At 35.0% G+C, this 13038-nt stretch overlaps 2 protein-coding genes across 2 annotated transcripts; one reads left to right on the top strand and one right to left on the bottom strand.

The window, feature by feature from the left end:
* Nucleotides 1-3216: 3216 nt before the first annotated feature.
* Nucleotides 3217-8779, bottom strand: LOC106716397 (sorting nexin-7). Its single transcript, XM_045685054.1, has 10 exons — nt 8680-8779; nt 7825-7967; nt 7210-7329; nt 6685-6826; nt 6111-6193; nt 5733-5827; nt 5140-5268; nt 4364-4539; nt 4240-4282; nt 3217-3775 (listed from the first exon to the last, which is right to left on the bottom strand). The coding sequence occupies exons 2-10, from the start codon at nt 7963-7965 to the stop codon at nt 3334-3336; spliced, it is 1371 nt and encodes a 456-aa protein (XP_045541010.1). The 5' UTR covers nt 7966-7967; nt 8680-8779; the 3' UTR covers nt 3217-3333.
* A 305-nt stretch (nt 8780-9084) lies between these two features.
* LOC106716399 (cyclin-dependent kinase 9) lies at nt 9085-11656 on the top strand. The gene is made up of 5 exons (XM_014509919.2): nt 9085-9907; nt 10024-10109; nt 10227-10364; nt 10692-10771; nt 11240-11656. Exons 1-5 carry the CDS (start codon nt 9226-9228, stop codon nt 11457-11459), a joined length of 1206 nt encoding a protein of 401 aa, XP_014365405.1. The 5' UTR covers nt 9085-9225; the 3' UTR covers nt 11460-11656.
* Nucleotides 11657-13038: the final 1382 nt, after the last annotated feature.

The raw sequence follows: 13038 nt of genomic DNA, 5'->3' as shown, positions 1-13038 counted from the left end.
CATTTAATTCAGATTGTACATGCTTAAGATTTAATATTAAGCGTACTCGTAATAATATTTTTAAAAAAATATTTTATTTATACTTCGACGTTATACTTTTACCGACTGTCAAGCCACCATCCCCCGTGACAAAAAAATACAAAAAATATATATTACGAAATATAAAAAATATATATATTAAATATCTCACGTGAGATAGGGGGAGGGGGTTGAATAAAATCTCACCAAGGGGGGGAGGGTCTGAAATTTAAAAAAAAACACCTCGTGTAATTTATGAACGCCCCCTTACCAGATTTTCTCGCTTCTGAAGGTTGTTCTTAGGAACTTTCTCAGACTTTCAATTCATCGTATACAGTCCAGCTTGGTTAAGCGAGAACTGAATAAAACAGATATCTCTACAAAATAATCATTGTCCGGTTCCAGAAAGACCAACCTCTATAAGTTAGAGAAATACCGCGTTCCCTTGAACTCACAGTTATCTAGGTTTGACTGTATCGAATAAAAGTCTAAAATTAATAAAAAAAGTTTAGAATAAGTGATTGTTATAATATTATATAAGTTATATACGTTTTTTTATATGTTTCTAATAAAATTAACTCAAAAACTACAAGACTGATATCAACTCTTTGAATTTTGTTACAAACTTTTTTTTTTTGTAAAATTTACTATTTTATTTGATACTAGCTTTTGCCTGCGACTACGTCCGCGCGGAATTAAAAAAATAATTTTTATAAAAATCGGACCTCCAAGGGCGGAGTTTTGCGGTAACATACACATAAAAAAAATACAATTGAATTGATAACCTCCTTCTTTTTGAAGTCGACTAAAAAAACATTATAAATAGCCTATGTGTTTTTCCAGATTATGTTCTACATCTGTGACAAATTTCATCAAGATCTGTTGAGATGTTCCGAAGATAACTTCTAACAAACATACATCTAAATATTCACATTTATAATATTACTAAGATAAATTAATAATACTGTCAATTAATCTATATTTGAATTTCTTCCAAACCTTAGAATATTTAAACATTTTGACTTGAATTCAAATTTAAATTATTAAATTACAAAATTATTTTGGATAACTTATTTTCACATGGTTAATGAAATTATACTCAATTGTATTATTTCACAATATTACTAATATTATAAACTAGCTTTTACCCGCGACTCCGTCGGCGCGGAATAAAAAAAAAAAAAAAAGAAAAGAAAACGGGGTAAAAATTATCCTATGTCCTATTCCTGGTTCTAAGCTATCTGCCCACCAATTTTCAGTCAAATCGATTCAGCCGTTCTTGAGTTATAAATGGTGTAACTAACACAACTTTCTTTTATATATATAGATGTGAATGTATGTTTGTTTGAAAGTATCTCCGGAACATATCAACAGATCTTGATGAAATTTGTCACAAATGTAGAACATAATCTGGAAGAACACATAGACTATTAAGTTTTTTTTTTAAATCCCCGCGGACGGAGTCGCAGGCAAAAGTTATCTTTTATAATTTATCTAGTCGTATTATAAACTGATAAAGTCTTTTATATTTCAATAAAACACAAAATATTGTCTATTATTTTTATTCAATAAATACCCACATATTTACAAATTTTTACAATACAATTATTATTAAGGTTTTTATATACAAAATAACGAAACAATTTTGTTCCAAAGGACAAATAAAAAGATCTCTAAAACATTTCTGTACAGGTTTTATAACAAGTGGAAACATAAGATGAAACAAAAAACATTGTTGTATTTTTGCATTCAATAGAAATAAGAAATTATAACAAACCTTTCTAAACAATTTTACATTTATAACTCTGTAATCACAGACTTATCAGAAACAGACATGTTTTCATTAATTTTAACATTAAAACATTCCAAAATAAATACACAGACAATAAATAACATTGTCAGTTAGTGACATGTGTTATAATTTCTCATTTCCATTGAAATCAACTGTAAGAGCCACAGTGACTCGGGATTAAGCACTTGACTTGCAATCTGCAGTTCCTAGGTTCCAATTCTGCCATGTACCTGTGTTTTTCAATTTACATATGTACATTTATCGTACGTTCTTACTGTGAAGGAAAACATCAGTGATGCTGCACATATCTGAGAAGAAATTCAATGATATGTGTGAACTCAACCCATACTTGGCTATGGTTGACTATGACCTAGTCACACTTAGGGTAGGCTCCGAGCCCCTGTGTTCAGAAAATTCTCTGTTCAGACTTAACGCCTGCTTAAATATTGCGTCGGAGCGCAATCGCGGTAGCATTGCCGTCGCACGCATCAGGCGCTTGTGCATTATTCATAGAAATCCGTCACGAGTGTGTCTTGTCCCGCGATCATAGTACAATTAACATTCCTTTATTTAAATTATATCATTTTTTAAATATCTGAGCAATCAATTCAATACACCATCTATCCGCTTAAGATATAACATCTCAGTTAATTCATTACTTGACATATTTTGACACATTTCCCAATATATACAAATATTAAATTAAATACTGGTTAAGATAAAATTTATAACAATGTACTTTATCATCATTTTATTCACAAAATAGCTCTAAATATTAAATTATTATATGCAGTCAAAGAATGACTTCCATTTTAAATCAAATACAAGGATCTAACATCGTACGACAAACTGTCAAAAAGAGCTAAAGCACCTAGTAAACAAGGATATCTAAGTTAAAACCTATTTGTGTTTATAAAATGGGATAAAAGAAAAAAAATGACATGAAAGCTAAAGGATCAAGCGACAAAAGGGTCTCGAGACATTTTTGAATACTGACAGAGGGGGTACTAGCTGTCATAATGTAGTTTGAATTATGCCGAGGTCAGATATCCTTGTCAATACATCTTCTCATGACAAGTTTCAGTAAGAAATAAACGTCCACGACTTTCTCATAATTATCACATGAGTGAACAAAACTATAATTTCCAATACACAATTGTAGAAACCGAACAAGTCTTGCCTTTCAACTTATGATTGAATTTCACAAAATCTTATATATATATATATAAAAGAAAGTCGTGTTAGTTACACTATTTATAACTCAAGAACGGCTGAATCTGAAGTCAAGATTTGACTGAAAATTGGTGGGCAGGTAGCTTAGAACCAGGAGACGGACATAGGATAATTTTTATCCCGTTTTCTATTTTTTATCCTGCGCGGACGAAGTCGCGGATAAAAGCTAGTGAACTAATAATTTTAAAGTTATGATGCTATAAAAATTTCAAATTACATACCCAAAAAAAAATCTTCAGATGTGACGATATTTAAAACTCAAAAACATCCAACAACACAGTATCACAAACTCAAGATAGATCCACTTCAGAGAAATCTTGCAATGGATCGGAAACTTTATCTTCAGTCTTCTCTTCAGAATTCACTTGAACACTAACACTTGAGTCTACATGTACATCAACGTTACCAACAACATCACTTGTAGAATGTTCTATATCACATTCTTCAGCACTATAATTATCAAGATCTTCAAAATCCTTCTCCGTTGGTGTGTCAGCTCTGCATTTCGATGGTGATAGATTCTGTACAGCAGTCTTTGATACTGTTTTGAAGATCTCGGAGACATCAGCCCCGGTTGCCAGCCTGAGTGCCTGCTGCCAGCCGGCCAGGGTCTGCGCGTGTGTGTTCACTTGTCTGTCAGCCAACTCAAGGAGTAGAGATTTCACTTCAGCTCGTGTCTTTGGTATCCAATCAGATAGTTCTGAACGGAGCGCTTCCGAAGCTTGTTCTAATCTGGAAATTTTAGAAAACATTGAAAAAGTGTTTCCGAGTTATTTTATATGAATTTTTTAGATTGTAAATTCAAATTTTATTAAAGGTATTTTAGTTTATCTTACTAATATTATAAACTAGCTTTTACCCGCGACTCCGTCCACGCGGAATAAAAAAAAAATGCACACAAGATAAAAAAGTTCCTATGTCCGTCTCCTAGTTCTAAGCTACCTCCCCATCAATTTTCAGCTAAATCAGTTCGACCGATCTTGAGTTATAAATAGTGTAACTAACACCACTTTCTTTTATATATATAGATGTGAATGTTTAGATGTATGTTTGTTTGAAGTTATCTCCGGAACGACTCAACAGATAGAACATAATCTAGAAGACCATAGACTTCTTATTCAAGTTTTTTTAACTCCATGCGGACGGAGTCGCAGACAAAAGCTATTATATTATAAAGTAATTATAACAGTATTTACTTGTTATGTAAGTCTTCAGTGTTGCCGCCAGATACATAAGCCGCTGAAAAAAAAAAGATTTTGTATCAGAACTCATCTTTTGATAGCGTGTTCTATTCAGACTACAGCGCCATCTATGACTCACCATGTAAAGCGTTCCTATTTCGTATTTTCTGCGTATGTGCGCGCGCGTACGCTGCAAGTAATGGTAATGTAGCTCGATGGCGCAGTGGGGCGCAGGCCCGGGCGTTGGCGGCGGCGCAGGCCCCGCTCGCCAGCGCAGCACCCGCAGCTCCCCAAGCGCCGCACGCGCTTCGCAAACTGTATACAGAAACCATACAAAACATATATATATATATATATATACTAGCTGTCGCCCGCGACTCCGTCCGCGCGCAGTTAAAAAAAACTAAATGGGGGGGGGGGGTTATGAAAAATAGAAGTTGGCCGATTCTCCGAACTGTGACACGAGAATTTTATATATTAGATATATCTAATTCTCGTGTCACAGTTTTCGTCACCGTACTCCTCCGAAACGGCTTGACCGATTCTCATGAAATTTTGTGAGCGTATTCAGTAGGTCTGAGAATCGGACAACATATATTTTTCATTTTTTTTTTAACTGCGCGCGGACGGAGTCGCGGGCGACAGCTAGTATATATATATATATATAAAAACTTCAAAATAATTAAAATGATAACGTCAAAAAGACATTAAATTTCAAAAACTTTCTACAACAGAAATGAATGTACAAAAAAAAAATTTCAGAACTACCATTTTTTTTTTTCATTTTAATAAAAAGCAAAACTAAAACTATTTTTTTTATATTATTCATGACGGTGATATTTTTCATTTATACGAGTTTCTCGCTTATCAAGGTTTGACTATATATAAAATACAAATATTATATAATGTACTCACCTCATATACTCCCCGCTGAGTGCTACAGAGCCTTTGTACAGTTTAGTTGTGAGCGAGCAAAGTGTTGTCAACTTCTGCTCCAGCGACTGCAGATAGTCCGCTGCAGATGTGAACTCTGGATCTTGTACTCTGTAAGAAAAATATAACATATTTACTTCTACAATAAGGGTAGGGAACTAAAATTCGACTGACGAAAAGTTATTTGATCAAATAAAAATATTGGGGGTCCTTGATTGTATTTTGGGTTCCTTAATTACATATAGGTGTTCCTTGGTCATATATTGAGGGTCCCTGATCCTATATTGAGAGTTCTTGATTCCATATTGGGGGTCCGTGATTTCATATTGGGGGTCCGTGATTCCATATTGGGGGTCCGTGATTTCCTATTGGGGGTCCGTGGTCATATATTGGCTGTCCGTGATCCCATATTGTGAGTCCTTGATACCATATTGGAGGTCCGTAATCCCACATTAGGGGTCCGTGATTCCATATTGAGGGTCCGTAATCCTATATTGGGGGTCCGTGATCTTTGTTTGGGGGTATTTAACTGAAAATAGTCTGCGAATATCTCTATGTATATATAAATGTCTCACCTAGCTCCGTTGGGTCCCGGCTTCGATTCCCCACTACCGTACAAAGCACTACTGAGACCCCATAGATTTAATGCACTATTTTCACTCTTGAATACCTAAAAAAAATGTCAAATATAAACAACAATATATAATTATTACAAGAAATAGACAAAATCTTCAGCAGAGCGATTCATCTAGTTTTTTTCAGAGCAGAAAAATTCACTGGCTAGAAATTTGGCTACAAAAGTATGAGAGAACTGAAGAAAGTATCGTGTGAAAGGATTGAATTCAAATATCAGCTGATATATATATAAAAAAAATATATATATTCCTACTACTTTTGGAAAATGGTAGGTTGATGATTTTTCTTACACATATTGCGTTATATAAATTATTTACTTTATCAAAATCTTCATCGGGTGTGATAACAAACAATTTGAAATCCTCGCTGTGTGTCAATATTGGATGTTTCGCAACACGATCTGTAAACATATTATTTATTTAATAACTAGCTTTTACCCGCGACTCCGTCCGCGCGGAATAAAAAAAATTGCACACAAGATAAAAAAGTTCCTATGTCCGTCTCCTAGTTCTAAGCTACCTCCCCATCAATTTTCAGCTAAATCAGTTCGACCAATCTTGAGTTATAAATAGTGTAACTAACACGACTTCCTATGCATTCCCTCTTCTCTCAAATCCACCTCCCCTTCCTATCCCTTTATGGTTCACCAGCCGATGATCTAGGCTAGGTCTAGGATCTAGGAGTCTCATTCAAAATAATTTTTATATCTAGATTTTTTTTTTATTATCTTGGTAGGGGGTGCAGCTGCCAATCCCTACCCGGACTCTCCGTGCACCCTTTCTTTATAAAACTGGGAAGGGGAATTGGACTGAAATTGGAACTGAAAAATAATAAAGGATGTTTTTTAATATATAGAAGGTTTTGTTCTGTGTGAATGTTTTAACACATCACCTAGGAAGGCGTGCAGTGCGAGAGCACGGATATGTACAAAAGCTGGCTGATATCTGTCCAGCTGCTGGCGTGCGGAGTGCAGCGGCGGCAGCGCAGGCGGCGCCAGCAGCGGAGCACCCGCACACAGCCGCCGGTGAAGTAACTAACATAAACACACTTAACAATTTATCACTGACTAACTTTCGCCAGTAGCAAGAGCGTCGGACGCTCATGGGTTAAGCACTTGACTTGCAATCAGCAGGTCCTGGGTTCGAATCCCGCCATGTAACAATGTGTTTTTCGATTTACATATGTACATTTATCCTGCACATATCTGAAAAGAAATGCAATGATATGTGTGAAGTCAACCCGCATTGGGCTATGGTTGACTATGTCCTAGTCACCCCTAACTTGGGAAGACTCTGTAAGATCTGCATTCATCCATCCATACATTCAAACATTCGCATTTATGTATAATATTACTGACATTAATAGTACAAATAGAGAGATGCAAAAGTATTAAGGCTGAAGTATTTATTTTCATACCTTGAAATGATTGTACCGTCTTCTAACAAACGGTGGTGTTGGCCAGCGCGCGCACACGCAGCGTACGCGGTACGTTACAAATGTTTCTAATGTTGACAGCTGTTTCATTGGTGCATCTACCTGTCAAACAATAGCAACGTTGGAGTAGGTGCAGGTGGAGGGCGCCGCGGGCCACAGATTCAATTATAAAATAGCGCCTATGGTGCCCCAAGATACCCTATATTTGGAACATTTCCCCCAGCACTAAAAAAAACGCCGTAAAAATCTCACACGCGCTGGATATACTAAAACCGGCTGTCTACAAGCTGGAATTAATGTCAAGTAGAAGGTGTTAAATAAATTGCGAGAGAGTGCATTAGCAATATCCCTATTTCATTAGAAATATCCCTAATTCCAATACCAAAGAGATCTCAATTATTCTCGCATATAGAGGTTTCTGTCCAACCTGAGTCTCGCAGTCTCGCAACCAAGTAATTAATTGTAGTAGGAAATTTATTGACTTGAAACTATATATTACACAGATTCATAATTTGTTAAAAAAATTAAGCACAGACTGGTTTAAATTAAATATTTTTCAAACAATTTGCTGAGTGTGATTTGTTAAGTTACTATTACCTTGACAGCTATATCATATCCATGCTCCATGATCAAGGGGGTTCCGTCCACCGCATCATCAGTAACACTGGGAGCCTCAGTGTCTTCTGTGATGTCTCCATCATTCAGGTCTAGAACTGCTGAGCTGGAGTCACTCGCCATTACTGAAATTTTACATAACAATGCTATTTACCTTTGATAAGAGAAAATTCATAGATTTATTTTAGGTATATGTTGAACTATCTATCTATTCAGCATCATAACGCCCACAGCTGGGCATAGGCCTCCCCCAAAGTTTAACTAGTACATTAACATGTACTAGTATATATTAAATCTAAATTAACATTTAGATTTAATATATATTTAACACTAAATTAAATAAAAGAAAATTTCACAATGTATTGGTGCTCAATTCCCAACAGCTAACAATTGTTGTGCTATTAAGCATTAACATTTTAATTTCTCATATCAAATTTCATTAATAATGGTTTTTATTGCATTTTCAAAGCAAAGATAATTTAAATGACAAATACAAGTAAATGATAGAATAACACAACACGTCAATAATCTTAAGATAAAATATATTAAATAAACAAATGGTCGAAAACTTAACAATTACAAACAAGATTTTTTTAAATAATTAAATAATCAATAAAAACAAATGATAACTGACTTTATGATTTTGTGGGCGTACAATATGGATGACGCATTCTGAATAAAGATAAAACAAATTCTGATTAAAAACATGATATATACAAAGAGTTGGCCTATTTTCCATTTTTGGATCAATACTGCATAGAAAGCCATCGATATACAAATGAATCTTGCACTTAGAAAAGGCAATAATTGTACGTAAATTACGATTGAAATAAATACCTTTTACACGAAAATTTAGAAAGAATTAAATTTCTTTATCGTAGATAGTGAAAATTTTAAAATATCCAAAACTAAGACACCTTCATAACTTGACGCGACTGCTGACTTGACATTTACGACTTTTGACAACTGACATTTCAATAAATGATTTTTAAACCTCAGATTAAGAACAGATAATCTATGAAAAATTATCAATGAAAAACTTCACCGTTTTTCTTTTCCTGATACAAAATAGTTTAATGGCTACGTAAAAAGAAATTTCAAAAGCCTATTTGAAAAAATGGAGACAGAATTCTTCTTAAAAAAAGCTTTTTTGCAAGATAGGTGTGGTGAAAAATGACTGCTGAATTTTTTTTTACCTTTGTCTTTTCCTTTTGACACTTCATGACTTCATGTCATCTAGACTACAAGTTTGACGTTTTGATTCCAATTTCTTTTGATATAAACGTTTTCATATCTTAGCAATTTAATGAAAGATAAAAGAAAGTTCTAACAAATAAAACTATTCACACTTTTTGCGTTACAACAGTCATAATTGCTTCCAAAATGCAAAACGTTAACGCTCAGCGGGAGCCAGCTCCCGTTTTGAGCACAAGTTCGACAATTCTAAATATGAGAGAAAAAGAAAAATACATTGAAGACTTCGACTTTCCCTTCTGCGACGAGTCCTCTAAGTACGAGAAAGTCGCAAAAATAGGTCAAGGCACCTTTGGGGAAGTTTTCAAAGCGCGAGCAAGGAATAGTAGCAAGAAATTCGTTGCGATGAAAAAAGTTCTTATGGACAACGAAAAAGAAGGCTTTCCGATCACAGCTCTACGTGAAATTAAGATCCTACAACTTCTCAAACACGATAATGTCGTTAATTTAATAGAAATATGTCGTACAAAAGCGACATTGCATAATAAATATCGTTCGACCTTTTATTTAGTTTTCGATTTTTGTGAACACGATTTAGCGGGATTACTATCTAATGTTAATGTTAAATTTAGTTTAGGAGAGATTAAAAAGGTTATGCAGCAATTACTGAATGGTTTATACTATATACATAGTAATAAAATATTACACAGAGATATGAAAGCAGCAAATGTGCTAATCACAAAGAATGGTGTTTTAAAGTTGGCAGACTTCGGTCTAGCTAGAGCTTTTAGCGTGGCGAAGGCGGGGCAAGTCAACAAATACACTAACAGAGTGGTCACACTGTGGTATAGACCTCCGGAATTGTTATTAGGTGAGTTAGATAAACAAAAATCTCTTCAAAATCAAGTTGTTAGTTATGGAGGATAACATTGATTTGTACAACATATTATAAGTGGCCATTTGTCATATAGTAAAATAAAATTGCAGGTGATAGAAATTACGGTCCGCCGGTAGACATGTGGGGTGCTGGATGCATCATGGCGGAAATGTGGACAAGATCACCCATCATGCAGGTTAGTTACGTAACTTATGTTATCTACAACATACGTAATCTTACTAATATTATCAATGCGAAGTTTACATGAATGAATGAATGTTTGGTAGAAGATAACTCCATCTTCTATTCCCAGGGTCCTACAGAACAACAGCAGTTGATTTTAATATCCCAACTATGTGGCTCCTGCACCCCTGATGTGTGGCCTGGAGTTGAGAACCTGGATCTATACAATAAGATGGAACTTCCCAAGGGTCAGAAGAGGAAGGTCAAGGTTTGTTTAATATGAAGTATTTTTCTAGTACAACTGTACTTAACTAATGCCATAGTAAAACGTGCTGGCAAATATAGGTTGGACTTCACGTAATCTTTGAAATTTTTTGTTGGTATGTGTAGATTCCATCACTAGTTTTCATTCACCGTAAGAACAATGAATAAATGAAGCATTTAATTTGAAAATTAAAAGACATATTGGTATATGGCCAGGATCGAACTAGAATGTTTTAGATTACAGTCCGGTCCAGTCAAATGCTGAACAACTGCACCACTGACCCATCAATTTATTTATTATTTACTATTGTATTATTTTGTAATGTTTCAGGAACGCCTAAAGCCTTACGTAAAGGACCCATACGGTTGTGATTTACTTGACAAATTGCTCCAGTTGGATCCTGCTAAACGGTAAAAAACATTGTTTCATTACAAATTTTTAATAGTGGTAGACGCCTGCAAAATGTTTTGTATGAATGGGCCTCGTCTGCGGCAATACCGCGACTAAACAGAACACATGCCTCAAATGAAAGCAATTCTTCATACAGACTGAGTGTGCGTGTTGGATTCCTAATTTTAGTACCCTTTCCTTGGATGACAAGGAAGGGGAAATACTCTTTCTATGTGTCTCATCTGTCAATTAAAGGAAGGCAACACATCTGCAATTGCGGATGTCTATGGGCAGCAGATACACCTTTTATGATAAGAAAAAAAAACGTAGTTTTGGTTTCTATATATGTCAATTATATTTTAACCTGTAGTGTAAACTTGTAATAGATTTAATTAATTTTGACGAGCAAGGTATTATTCAATTTGAATTGTTCCCCTTGAGTATCGTAGGTAATGTAGTCAGATTTATTTTAATTCCATTTATTACAGATATGACGCAGACACTGCGTTGAATCATGATTTCTTCTGGACGGATCCAATGCCGTGTGATTTAGCGAACATGCTCGCCCAACACACGCAGAGTATGTTCGAGTACTTAGCACCACCACGGAGACCAGCTCACTTGCGGCACCATCATCATGTTGCTGGTGCTCAGGCGAAGCCCTCCCAACCCGTTGCGGATTCTGGATACCAAGACCGCGTCTTCTGAGCGGTCAGACGTCGGTCCCGACATCGCGGGGCAAAACCCTAAGTGTGACAATATTTAGGTGACTGTGAATAGTGCGGGGGTTGACAAATCTTAGTGATATAAGTGGATTACATACAAAGTTCATTCGTTACTAGGGATTGGGAGCTCAAACAGCCTAATCGTGGTAAGAATCTCGTTTCTTACGAACAGTATATATGACAACATACCTGACGCCCGTAACCCATAGGGTAGGCAGAGGCTACGGACCTCCATTTGGCGCGGTCCTGACACACCTCTCCCGCTTCTACATTCATACATGTACGTTGATTTCGGATGCTCTTAATACCGCCCTTCTTGAGTAATTCATCAATCTCAACGGTTAAAGTCCATCTAGGATGGCCCCGACAGACACTTCGGCTCGCTTTTGCGCCATAAATATATGAAATGTCAAGATTTAGCAATTAATAGGCTTTGTTAGTCATTGTATCTTTAGGTATGTAACAAAATTAGTGACTTGCCCCATGTCAACACCTGATTTTATGTCTCCTAGAGATGACGAGTGACAATTGACACTGTAAGTGTGCATTAAATGTTAAGAAAAAAGGATAAGTGAAAAGTGAACAAATGTAATATGATAGGGATGTCTATCTCTATTATTATCTTTAAATAAAGAGAGATAAAGCCCAGTCGCGGAGCACGAAGGATTTCGTACAATGACCTCTTTACATACTGACAGTGGTCACAAACATTTTTTTATTTAGTGCGGTTTACATTAATTATTTGAAGGAGAAAGAAAATTCACCAACTTATGATATTGATGAACTTATATTATTATATAAATTATTTATTTAGATTTTATATTACAAGTAAAGTGACTCAAGGCCAACCAAAACCACATTATGCAAACAAGAACAAACCTTAAAGTCTCCAGTAAAAGGTTTACAATCCCTGAGGACGGCGGCCATTGTATCTGTGCGAGCGAGACTCATTGTATTTACGCGGGAGTGACAGTGACAGGTAATGACAGTTCAATGTACGAAATTCTTCCTCCTCCGCGATTGGACTTTAGCAATCTTTCTTAGTAATTAAAGTTTGATGGCCCAAAATTGAATGTTGAATTTGTGTAGGATGTAATATAAAATACGATAGTAAACCGTTTATATTTTTATATTTGTAAAATATTGAATATATGAATGTCTTAAGTGTATTTTAAATAATTTTAAAATTATAAAAAAAATGTTAAAGTAATGTGTATTACATTTAGTAAACTCGCTGATAGTTGGTATCAAAATTAACATAGACAAGATGGAAAAAATAGATTGCGCTTTATAAAATATAATAATTTTTTATGTGTAAATACTTTCTGGTAAATATATTAAATGAAAAGTTGTTTCTATTAGTTTGTAAATAGGTAATTTTTAAACTTCTATATAGAGGTCCTTTTGTATATATGCATTTATAAAGGTTTTGTTAAGCTAAATACTTTGTTTTATTTCCTACTATTTTCAATATAATTATAGCGCTATAATGTAGACAGCTGTATAGTAAAACTGGCGATCACCTATACTTCGTCATTGAGAATTAAAAACTAAAACAAAAA

The sequence above is a fragment of the Papilio machaon genome, chromosome 28 (genome assembly GCF_912999745.1).
Source record: "Papilio machaon chromosome 28, ilPapMach1.1, whole genome shotgun sequence".
NCBI classification, from domain to species: Eukaryota; Metazoa; Arthropoda; class Insecta; order Lepidoptera; family Papilionidae; genus Papilio; species Papilio machaon.
Note: the sequence above shows the minus strand (reverse complement) of the source record. Positions and strands in the feature narration are given on the sequence as shown.